At 33.4% G+C, this 13,423-nt stretch overlaps 1 protein-coding gene across 1 annotated transcript in view; it reads left to right on the top strand.

Annotated features, from left to right (window-relative positions):
* The window catches only part of LOC115455575 (neurobeachin), a 665,858-nt gene that overhangs the window by 384,988 nt on the left and 267,447 nt on the right, over nt 1-13,423 (top strand). Inside the window, exons 26-30 of the mRNA XM_037447719.1 lie at nt 6,104-6,211; nt 6,585-6,729; nt 8,205-8,261; nt 10,208-10,296; nt 10,805-10,984. Coding sequence (XP_037303616.1) covers nt 6,104-6,211; nt 6,585-6,729; nt 8,205-8,261; nt 10,208-10,296; nt 10,805-10,984 — 579 coding nt within the window. The remainder of the gene's footprint in view (nt 1-6,103; nt 6,212-6,584; nt 6,730-8,204; nt 8,262-10,207; nt 10,297-10,804; nt 10,985-13,423) is intronic.

Below are 13,423 nucleotides of genomic sequence, written 5' to 3'. Positions count from 1 at the left end.
CTCGACGATTAGCGAAACATTTCGTTGGCGAACAAAAGGAACAAGAGACTGACGAGGAGAGAATCGTGAAGGAGACAAGGACAAAAGACGTGTCAGTCTGCCTGGTGAAGGTGAGATAAAACAGGACAGCAATAGAACCGGGGAGTTGCATCGCGGGGAACAAATACTTCTACGTCGCCTAAGAGGCCACGTAGTGCTTCGACAGTACGCAAGTGGATTCTAATCATTTTGGTAAGTTTGCCATTTCGTAAAGTATTCTTCCTATTTAAATACCATATTTGCTGATATCACATTAGATCTACGGCTGTTTTCCTTTCAGCCTACATAATTCTCCTTCTATCAGTTTTGTTTAAGCGTATACTATTTAATTAAAAATATGTTGCAGAAGCAAAACGCGGTTCAAAGTGTCCGCGTGCGATGTTCTCTCCCGGCCCGACTCGACCCCCGTTCCGTATCCCGGAGTTCCGTTGGTCGTACATCCATCAACGCCTGCTCTCCGATGTGCTATTCTCATTAGAAACAGATATACAGGTAAAGATTTTTCCATATTGCATTGTTTAAGTATAAGGTTAGAGGAGTTGGTTGTTTTTTATTTGAAATAATGGACTGTGGGAATGTACTAAATTAGCGAAGTGAGCCAGATTCTCAAGGTTCATAAATTTTTATATGTACCCACATTCTATCGACTTGTGGAGATTGTAATAAAAGACATCGAGATATTAAAATGTTCATTTGTTTATCAGGTTTGGCGCAGCCATTCCACCAAATCGGTGATAGACTTCGTGAACAGCAGCGAGAATGCGATCTTCGTGGTGAACACGGTGCACCTCATCAGCCAGTTAGCAGACAACCTGATCATCGCGTGCGGTGGTCTACTGCCGCTACTAGCCTCCGCCACCTCGCCTAACGTAAGACCTGTTGTTGATTCATGTTAGCCTGGTCTTTGTGATGAACGCAAAAAAAATATCTAATTTTAATTTTAACTATATTATACGACCTTTTACTACTTAATTATTAGAAACAACTAAAGTTTCGGGTTCGATCTCCGGTCAGGCAAAAATATATTAAGTTTTATTCTGCTCAGTTTCACCACTGATTTCTAGAATCATTATGCCTAATAGGTAGAAAATGGTCTCCAGTATTATGGAACCTAACTATAGCGACAAAATGTGAGTGTGAAATACTCCAAACGAGTTATATTTCTCCTTTGGGAAAAGAAATGATGAAGAACAATATTCGATAAAAATAGAACCCTATTAATATTTTATGATGACTATTAAACCTCAGAACGAACTTGATGTGATCGAGCCCACGCAAGGCATGCCGGTGGAGGTGGCAGTCACATTCCTGCAGCAGCATGGCGCCCTTCAAGCTTCAACTTCGCAGAATTAGAGGCTGAGAAGAACATGTCCAGCGGTGGGATACTTCGACAGTGTCTCAGGCTGGTGAGTGGGAGAGATAATTAATGTCAAAAGGAAGTCTTTTGTTCTGTTCTACATTTAAGTGTACTAGGCATTCATGAAAAACAAAAGGATGCTATTGATATTTAAAATTGTGCAAATGAAAAAAGCTTACTTAGGCTTTTAAAAATTATAATGTAATTAACGCTTCCAAAATGGATTTGTTTATTACTTCATGAAATCTAAAAGTTTACTATTTTTTTCCTTCAATGCAGAACAGCACATTTATTAGTATAACTATAGTCCTCTCTTCTTTATGTTAAGTGTGAAAATATGTTAATCAGATTTTTATTCAAGTTCATTATCTCCATAGTTTTCAATATCTAGAAATGTTTACCATACTTCTATTTTAAAAGTTTGAATCTAATAGAACGCATAGAAACATCAGTTCTTATCTATGCATAATTGAGTTTCTAGTAAAAATTCTATAGAATTTATTGTAGTAAACTATAGTTCATATACAGTAGTATTCTGTAGAAATAAAAAAATACAATAAAATGAAATGACCGTAGCTAGAAACCGGCAAATTCAGGCCATGTATCTATTTTGTACAAGAATATATTTTACTATCGTCTCATGTATGACATGACGTAATACAATTAATTTGGGACTCATGTTGGACTAAATGATTAATCATATTTATTGAGTTATTAAAGAATCTTAATGAATTATAGAAATTCAATTTAGTTCAGTTTGAAAGTTTGGGAATGCTGGAAACTTCGTGGATTAAATTTTGCCACAAGAAGGATTATACCTTAATATCTGTTTTTTTTTTGTGAAGTGACAAGAAAGAAATCGTGTAGTTGTACACCCGCGCCTTTCTAGCTACGGTACTAGTGTCTAGTGGTAGCCCTAGTGTAGTGCTAGTGTGTTAGCGTTAGCGTGTGTGTAGGTGTGCGTGCGCGGTGCGAAACTGCCTCGAGTGCAAGGAGCGACAGCGGTACGCCGCCGCCAGGCTCGCCGACCAACCAGACGCCAAGGTAACCTCATCACTTCTCAATTATCCACGCACCCAGAGGTTCTCAACTAACTTTACTAAGAATTTGAAGACCATTCTAACCACAAATTGCCTTTTATATGTATCAACCATGTACAATTAATTCCATTGTGAAATGTGTGTTCGTGGAGTCAGTATATCATCAAGAAATGCTTGATAGTTTATCATCTATTAAGAAAAACATTTTTACTCAAACCATCAATTTTATTTTCTGTACACACATCTGCCGGCCTAGCATGCGCATCACGAGATATCTCGAGAACGAGAGTAGACAAATTGTCGATGTCGATTAATATCTCGTTTTCTCTAATATGCGCACCACGATCGACAAATTCCTCGTTGAAGACATAAGTTTACTCGTGAAGACAAACCGATGTTGCCCATTGAAATATATATTCTAAACATTTTATTTTCTAATATAGCTACAATGGTTTTAGTTCATTCAATTTTTATAGATCTATGATCCAATTAGGTTTTTTGACGTTTTATGTGACAGTTTATGTCATAACAAAGAGCATAATGTAAATAAAAAACGTAAATAAGTAAACAAATTCAAAATTAATAATAATATTGTACAATATATTTTGGAGTACGAAGTAACAAGACACAAATCAAATAAAATCTAATAAGACAATTATTTGTACGAGTATATGGTGCCCAAGCCGGACTTTACCTCGGGTGACTACGCCCCGCCGTGAGAACGATGTACCATAATGCCTAATGGAATCAGTAGTGCAATCGGGAAGGAGATGACTGTGGCTTTGGGCCTCACAAAATACCCAATTGATGTAAGTATAGTGAAACAATAACCTTATTAGCAAAACACCAATGTTGTAAGTTGAACTTTGCAGCCACAAAGCTCAAGTTTGTTCTTATTTGATTGGTAATTGATGTTTTTAGTATTAGTGTTTATTAAAATATGAAGTAAGTATATATTTTCTTTTTGTTTTAGTTCCGTGAATCAAGTCCCTCTACATTCATTGGAATGTCCCCAGCCCAGCAGTCAACACCATGTTGAAGAGCTTACCAAATACTACTCCCAAAAGTTTTTAGTTGCTCGGTTTGAACTTAATACTTTAATGAAAATATGTATTTTTATAACCAGTTTTTTAAGAAAAACTACATTTTTAAATACTTAATATCATGTATATATATTTCGTTAGGTATCTTTATTTATACACTAGATAAAACATCTGTATGTTAGGAAATTTGGTTCTGTTCTGTTGTGTTCTTGTTCTGTTGGTTTAGGAAATTAATAATATAAGTAAACTGCAGCAATTACTTGAGAGTGCAATTTCTGTTTCTTGTAAGTGTTCATAGTATTTCATTACAGTAATTGTAGGAAATTTGTTGTATAACAAGTCATTATGAAATATTCTATTGTTGCCTAAATTTGTGTACAAGATTTTGTTGTAATAATGAAAACTATCTTGATATTTAAAATGTGAATATAATAAAATATACATTATTTACATAGGAAAATATCTATTTATTATAATTGAGGTCATCCTGCTTGAGAGACACTTGCAGGTACTGATAATTGTACAGGTTCTTCTCACATATGATGGTCATTTGTAATAGTTTCCTCCATTGGAACACTGTAACACAAAATACTGCATTACCTACAGTTACTTAACAATAGTAATATAATGTGAAGTTGTACCAGTGGTAAAATAATATAGTCAAACAACAATTTGAAACAGTGTATAACCATATATCCATTATTGTTAAGTCCAGTATACAATCAGTGTAAATGAAGTTTTAATAAAGAAATAAAGCAAGATATTGTTTGTTTATATTGTTATAGTAGTAGCATAGTAATAGTATCTTCTCCGATACCTGGTATTCACATTAAGAGTTTTGCTGTTTGAATCCATAATGTGACATTTTTTTGGTAACATATAGGTACTAGTTTTGCAAAACATAATGGTAAAACAAGTTACTCATTTGTATTTGTAGTATTAAAATAAACAAAATTAAAACTGCAATTAATCTGATTAAATAGCTCTTATTACCTCATTAGTTGGCACACTAATTTCATTTTTATGATAGGTAACAAGCTATGTATTAATTGTGAAGATATTTCTCAAAGTACATTCATTTTTTATTTCTATTAACTCTAATAATTAATTAATAGTACATTACCAGTTGAACCTTGGTGTTGCAGGCATCCTTCCTCATTTTTGATATTGTGCACTTTGTGGCTCATTAGGAGGTAATATTTTTATATGGGTACAATCTAAGAGCCCTAACATACCTTGCACGTAAAATTCACGAGTCTCACCTAAAAAAAAAATGATTCCATTATCTATAAATCAAAATACTTCAATTGATATTAAACTCAGCTACTTATGTAATTAAGTATGTAATAAATATATTCAATTACCTTTAAACGGACGGCTATGCCTTTGGCTTGAGACTCCAAATCGGGAGCAAACTTTTCTTTAATATACAATGCCATTCGTTTTGTAGCAAAGGGATATCATAAATCAATTAAGTCTTCTTCTTCTTTCCACTTTACACGCCTCTCGTTTGTCGTATATCGATATTATTTTACTATAGTAAGATACCACCATCGCGTTTTAACGAATAAATTAAATTGATAATTTTCTCGGTTTATCTCTTCGTACAATATCAAAGAAGACAAATATCTCGTTTACGTGTGTCAAAAAACGATAAAATTATTTGCTCATGTTAGGGTTTGTAGACAAAAATACCACAGATTAATAAAACATAAATTTTTCTCTACTTTTCTCGTGACAAGTCGAGAAAATGAGCGCGCATGTTAGTGTCGGTAGACATATAGAGATAAACGACAAAATCACGAGAAAAAGTGTCGACAAAATTTTGTCGTCGTGCGCATGCTAGGCCGGCTGGTCATGTAATTAAATCTTAATTCTTGATACTTCGCGCCTATCTGATAAAATGATAATTATTGTAATGTTGGGAACCTCTGTACAAAATGCACCAGCGCCGGACAACACCAACCCACTCGATATGAACAAATTGTTTAATTTTCTGTTTTCCTGGTATATTTCAGTATTAAGTATTTAGGATTATAATAAAACTAAAATTGCACTTTTTTATATTTTTGTAAAAAAATAAAATCACTTCTATGTATGTAATGAGACTATTTTATATATTTTATTTAAAAATATGTGTCCACTCTAAAGGGTTAACATTTTTTATTACACTTTTATCTTAATTTTATGTGTAAGTATCTAATTTGCATGTTTTAAATAAATGTATTTTAAAAATAATTTACTCGAAATTAAAACGTAATGTATAAAATATATTTTTATTGCAACCAAATTTGTTACACGACACAAATATTTTCGCATGTCGAGTATTTCTACTACAGTCGCTGTACATATAAGTAGCTTTATATTATAACATTTTTATGATATCCTATTACCTACTCTAATAAAATATGATTTTCTTTTACAATATTTTAATATCTTCACGGTTCGATGATATCTCTCGCACTTCACAATGTATATTTTGATATATTACAAGTACTTTGATATCCACACACCTATAATTATATGATATCCTGGTACCAACACTAACGTATTAATTTATCAATCCTCATTTAATTTGATTTCCAAAATTAAAATTTAATTGATATTTTATGACGTGACACCAGAGCGTGGTGGCAAGCTTGGCTGATGCTTCAAGTCCTGTCAAGGACCCTGAGAGACTTCTCCAAGACATGGATGTGAATAGACTCCGAGCTGTCATCTATAGAGACGTTGTAAGTAAAATCTTGTTTAAATTTCCAGTTCCAGTATCACTTTATTGTGGTCTAATAATGAAACAGAATAAGTTTTTAACTTGGTATTACTTAAAATATATCAAAAAAGGTTTTAACACGCCTCAGATAATATTATGTGTATATTGCGCCATAAATGTTTATCAATACTGGGATATAATCGATTGAATACAGGAGTTAGTTAGCTTTTATCAAACATAAACATAACTCTGAGGCAATATTATTCTACTGATGTCTTAAAATTAATTTTTTATGAAGATTTTGTCCGCGTCATTACTGTCCAAATTCTTATGACCGTCAAGGTATAAGTATACTTTACAGAACAAAATAAGAAATCGTTTTTTGTATATTGTAGGAAGAGACGAAGCAAGCGCAGTTCCTGTCGCTGGCCATCGTGTACTTCATCTCGGTGCTGATGGTGTCGAAGTACCGCGACATCCTCGAGCCGCCCGCGCCCGCCGCGTGCGCGCGCCGCCCGCACCACGCGCACGACCACCACGGTACGCACCACCACCACCACCACCACCACCACCACCACCACCACCACCACCACCCGCACCACGCTCGACACCACTCATGTCTGCAACTCTTCCATATCATACTTATTTTCATTTATATTTATAGTAGTAAATAAATCCCGTATTTTCTGTTTGAATTATGATAAAATGAATTTTATACCAGACTTTTTTTACTTTTACAAAATGATTTTCTTATAAATATGTGACTGAAAGTACGTTTATTATAATATGTATTATTTATTACATGGTAGTGTGATTTACGATATTGAAAATTGAATAATTTTTAAACAAAGTATACTTTTTGTTTCGTATCTTATCAAACGAATAATTTGTATGTCCTTTATATAAAATTAGTGTTAATAAAGTGTATATAAACAAAGTAATGATAACCCTAATATAAAATATGAATTTAAAGTAGAAAAACGCACCGTTACGTGTCAAGCATCCACAAATAGTAGAATTTATAAGTCATATATAATTATAAATAATTAATATTTTTTTCAATAGATACATCGGGTTTGTTTAGTATATAAATGCTATTTATTTATGCTTCTTCTTATATGCTTCTGATGCACACTATCCTTCATACTTATTTTTTTCAGTGTTTTTACTAATCGATTGTTTTGTCATTTTCTTCCCTCTAATAGATTTTATAAAACAGAAAGAGACAGAACCAAGATTAGTTATAACACTGATGAAAACATTTAATAAATGAGGAAGGTATAACTATAAGAAATATTAAGGTATTGATTTGTTCTAAGGAAGGAGCTTCACAATCATCATACGTGTACAGTCGCAGTCACTCAACATAGAAACTATAATATAGTTTGAATAAAGACATGTTTGGTTTCACTGATTAATTGTACAGTTAATGATTATTTATTAATTGAGTATAAATCATATCATTACTTCTAAAAAACGTAATTTAACTGACATTGAATCGAAACTTCTTTTCGCATCCTACTAGAACAGAATCGATTCTATAATCGATGCATCACCATAGCTCAGTGCTGCGACAGTACAACACAGGTTATCGACAGACATGTATATCTGAAGTGTGTCGTTTTTCCTTTTTTTCACGCCGCTTGATATACGCGTCACGATTTGGGACACTGGTAAAATCGTCTACATTTTACAAACACTTGCTACACTGCATCGTTTTTACACATACACTTATCGATTCATCGTCATTGCCACATCGACATCATCGACATATCCATGCCTCGACCGTTCCTTATCTACACTTACCTTCACGATATTATACCACAATATCGTTTATACAATCCAATAATCCTTTAATCCTATATTCATATCTCTGTCATGCCGTATGAAAACTATCCATTTCGATTACCCTTCAACGCGTTGCTTGATATCGATATTTGTAAATATCGATTTCCTTCTAATCCCTGGTACCGGTATCCCTCCCTCCCTCCCTGTCCATTCACTTGGTGGAACAGGCTCGCGGCCGCTGTTCCCCCAGTGGTCCCACCACGTGTACCCCCAGTTCCTGCCGGGTGGGCACCCCGCTCACCGCCACGTTCACTCGCACTGCAAGCTGGACTGCAGCCAACACAACACGCACGCGCACACTCGCACTAGTTACCACCGCTCTCACGCAGGTAACGCACCTGCGGGCGAGGCGGTCGCATTGCAAATTATGTATTAGGCTATAACTACCAGAACTACAGGGAGACTTGTATTTCGAAAAAAAAATGGTAAAGAATCTGTTCATAATTACGAGTATTCAAAAGGAGTGTTCTCGATATTGTGATATTTTCTGTGTTAATATTTTGGTGTAACTCTATTCAATGATATTCCCTAATCTGGTGCCTTCTAATCTGCTCGACGATTTTTGTATTTGTTGTTCATGATCGATAATATTCGCAGTAACAACGATCTAAAATATAATATTGAGTATTGTGGACTCAATATATTTTCGTAAAAATATCCAGAGTATTTTATTATAACAATATAATATCGATATTATGATTTACGAAAGAGCAACAAACTTTTGATATTTCGCTTAAGTTTTGCTTCTACGCTTCTTTAGATTTGCCTAGTTGCTCTTTAGTAAATTCTATTCGATTATAACAATGTTAAAATGTTCGCGGTTGCAATGCGATCGCCTGAGTTGATTTCTGTGGTCGATGTTCGCGGACACTGCTCTATCAAGACCAGGAATGCTATACTTGATGAATTCTCTACTGATTTGAATCAAAATCAGATTATTATTAATTGCATTTCATTTTAAATTATTTCGAAAATTGGTATTGGTATACATATAATTACTGAATAAAATATGATATTTACAAATTTAAAAATTCACGCAGATTCGTATTGTTTAGAACTGAAAAAATATATAAAGGTTGGGAAGTATTTACTGAAATATCTTTATTCGATCCTTCAGATATAATTGCTTACAAATAGGTTCAAATATTATTATGTAAATGAAAAATTCTTAATACCTCATACACGAGAGACAATATTAATAAGCTTCAAGTTACAATTTTTTCAAGTAAAAGAAGTCATTTTAAATATTTTTAATTATCACTAAGCCACAACCAAAAATTATAAAAAATCTGCGCAATAGGATTTTTTAATGCGGACAGTTGTACGGGCTATTGCTCTAAATTTTATCTTGGCAGCATTTTGTGCATCGCACGTGCCATTAGCCATTTATGTAATAAACACGCCATTGATTGCGTACTTAAACGTCACCCGCGTCCCGTGTACTCAAGCTAGCATCTATATTGAATTATTATATTTGAACTATCCATTCATTCTCATCATCATTGGGTATTATTATATATACAGTATAATAAAAAGCTAATATCTTTTACTAAATTCGAAAACAATACTAATGTGTCACATTATTTTCTGTTCGAGATGGAGCAGTGTAAAATCTCGCACCGCTGGGACACCGCTTTTGATTTGATTTCACTTTATATTCTGTTGCATCATCTTTATAAATAGAGCTATTTAATGATTTCCGAGCATGGACGATATTGTTCATTAAATTGTTGGACCCTTTCAGACTGATGTTTTGTAAGAAAATCTATTTTCATTTTAGCACTAAATGAGACGCGTTACAGAGAAGGCTAAATTAATAATAATATTAATAAAATGACAATTTAAATTTTTCTGTGAAAATGTTTTCCATTCATTAAATAAAAAAAGAAGTCTGATTGGGTCAGTAAACTAAATATTTGCGAAATGCCAATTCTGTACCAACGTAAATTATTTGTGCTCCAAAATGCCTTTAATGATTGGCAACCCACTCGCCTCGCCTATGACCAACGTACAGAATTCAAGCTTCTACCAGTATTACTAGACCTCCCTCCATAGCGAGCAGGTACCATGAACCTCCTGCTTCTTAAAGCGAGCTTTGTCGATGTTGTCTGGAGCCCTAGTATCATTATGTGGTGTATTAACCAATTGCTTTTCACCTTTTTCCTCACAGAACACAACGGTGATGACGTCGAATACGCAATGATAGTTGTCGATGAAAATAATTCTACCATCAATGAAATGGACTCACCATCGATGAAGGTAACATTAAATTTTTTTATCGATAAGAGATGATGTGCATGATAATTAGTTACCCTTTATTGTTTTTCCATGTTTAAGATTAATAGGATAGAGATTTTGAAATTGATTGTTTAGATTTGCATATGCTAAGTACAGGCATTCGATAAAAAATTATCGATAATGTTCGAACATATCGAACTAACATGTTTATACTTGGCAGAAAATAATGAATTTAAGTGATTTAAAAGTCTTCTATAGCATGTAATTTACTGTACTGAGTATTTAGGTCTAAACATTTTGATAAAATAGGTAGATTTTTCAAATTGGTATTTAGTTTTAGGGTTTATATCGTAGTGTCGAATGCATGCCTACAAGTTAACAAGCGAGATAACGAGTTCATTACATACATTTTGTGTTTGATTTGCTGTTTATTTTGACTATATTGATGTGGCTATCGATGTGTGGCGTCTGCCACTGTGACGTGAGCGCTTCATCACATCCCTTTTGTTTTACAATAAAAATATAAAAGGAGGATGGCAAAGAAGATGGTGTAGCTAAAATAGAAACGACCACCGATGAACTGAAGCCTAATTCCGGAGAGAAGCCAAAGACCGAAATAGCGGATAAGCCGGACCCATCACCGTCTTCTGAGAAAGAAGAACCGCTTTACAAGTCGAGTCTTCGAGTGAAGCCGCAGCCGAAAGCAAAGGTTAGTTGATGGACTTGCAAACGGGAGGAACACCGACGTCTCTGTCTCTATCTATTAGATTCTGTACTTCGATCTCGAGAGTCCTTTGTTTTGTTGAAAATTTCCTTTCATTCTAGTGGGTATCGATTTCGTTTGACTCGAAATAATTAGCAGTATTTGCAGACTCAAAAAATATTTAATTAAGTATAAAGATTTCGACATGTTCACCATCTTTAGCAAAACATGGGATGAAAAACTATTTTTTCGAGGATTGACCTGAGTTGAGCTAATATGAATTTTAATCAATTTCATACATATTATATTTAAAAAAACGGTGTATGTGTATACTTTTATGAATACCCACTTCAATGAAATTTGGTGTAATAACTTTTTAATTTGGGACTGTATCCTTGTTTAATGGGTGTTATTAATAAGTAATTCCTTTTACTAAATGTATGTTATTATCCTGTTGTAAGCTTCCAACCGCAAGGTCCAAAACATTGTCCGGGATTACGGTGTCTGTGGTCAATTTGGTTTGTAAACACATTGTCATATGAATAGTGTGAACACACGAGTATTAGTAAACACTCTTGTTTGATCATGAGTTCCTGGTACCTTTTGGTTATATACAAAGTCTCTAAATGTTAATTTTATACTTATCACGAGTACAATTGTATGCATTATTTTAAAACTAATTATTCATCGTCTGATTACATTACAGTACCTATCTGAAAAAAAAAGTAAAAGATAATTACTTACAGATCTGTATAAGATAATTAAATTGCGTTTTTATTTCATTCTTACAAGATAAAAAGGTCAAAGAATTTTTGCATACTTCCAATAAAATTTAATACCAATATTAATTTATCAAAAGTTACCAAGTTCCTCATAAACACAACACACTCGCCTCTCACAGAGTTTATGTATGTACCAGACGATTGTATGTCACACCATAGGCTACAAGCTACGCCCACTATATCAAATAATGTAAGTAACGTTTATGAAAAAACATGAAACGCACACCGCACTATTGTACCACGAAAATATGTATGAGAGAAAATATGCTAACATTGTATTATATACATCTAACGACTTGCCGACGAACGTTATATAGTAAGGTAAAAGTTATTTTGTGTTTATCTGACGACTCCGTCCCATATTCCACACATTTACAATAACTAAAGTACTAGCCTAATATACTGTTAAAATGTTGCCTGCTTTACTGAATATATACTAACAAGTAGAGGTTCATTCGAATGGATCATCTTGGCCAGCGTAAGTTGTGGAGCTAGGCATTATTCAATCGTGTAGAAATAACATAATTTATAGACTTTTCCATCAGCAAAGCACACTATAACTATTACAGGGCTGTGAAACGTTTATCAGTAAGTTCGTAATACTCTTAGGTATAAGACTACAAGTTATATTGGCAACCCTATTGGGAATTATGTTGTGTACCAGCATGTGTCGCTGACTGCTTGTTCCGCTTTTTCACATAATTTATTGCATGGTTTTTGTATTCACCCTTATCTCACCTTGAGTTTTCTTAGTGTAGAATCCGTTTCACCTTTTCCGATACTACTAGTGTTAAGTTAGCTGTAAGATGCTAGTTTTGAAATGTCATATTTGATTTTTGAATATAAATGTCATTTCTTTTATTCACACAAAGATATTTTTTAATAATGTTACAAGTAATAATCATAATAATAAGTTATTTAAAAAATGTGAATAAATTTTTTGCAAAATTACTTGATCAAATGTTATATCTCTTAAGAGCGTTTACGTGCCGCGCGTGAAGTCAACTATAGGTAATTCTTCGCAAAATTCACTCACACAGACAGCGTGCGTAGCTGTGTGCGTAGAGTTAGCGCATCGGCTATCTTTATAGTCAGACCAACCAATTTTGATCTTTTCGCTTTAATTATCTAATTGGAATGTAACTTATGATTTATGAATTTATGATAAATGAAGAATTCTATTATTAAATATATAAGAATTCATCATGAAATAGTTTATATGTATCATTTTGTAATTATAAAAAAATAAACATTTTTAACAAATTTTAACGGCAATTTTACAAATTGTTATTTTCACTTTTAAATGCAAATTCTTAAAAAATTTAAGCATTTGCATTTAGAAAGTACCCTTTAGTAAAGTAGAGCTCATCATGAAGCCGAAAGATAGGCACCAGAACTTCATAATCAGACAATAAATCAGGAAAATTACTGTGCTACGATGTTTATAATGAACCACATAATTACTCCATAAGTCCAAAGTTTAATTAAGTCATTAGAAATTACATATTGGAATTTATATTTTGAGTCAGAAGGTGTATGTAATGAGATGTCATTTTTAGGTGTATAACTAAAAAGTGAGAAATAAAAGACTTCTTTTTTCGGAAGTTGGTTATATTTTTTTGGATAGTTTTTTTTAATAGGTATTGCTTCTCAGTGACATCGA

Source organism: Manduca sexta, chromosome 7 (genome assembly GCF_014839805.1).
Source record: "Manduca sexta isolate Smith_Timp_Sample1 chromosome 7, JHU_Msex_v1.0, whole genome shotgun sequence".
NCBI lineage: Eukaryota > Metazoa > Arthropoda > Insecta > Lepidoptera > Sphingidae > Manduca > Manduca sexta.
This window is presented reverse-complemented; position numbering and strand designations above follow the sequence as displayed.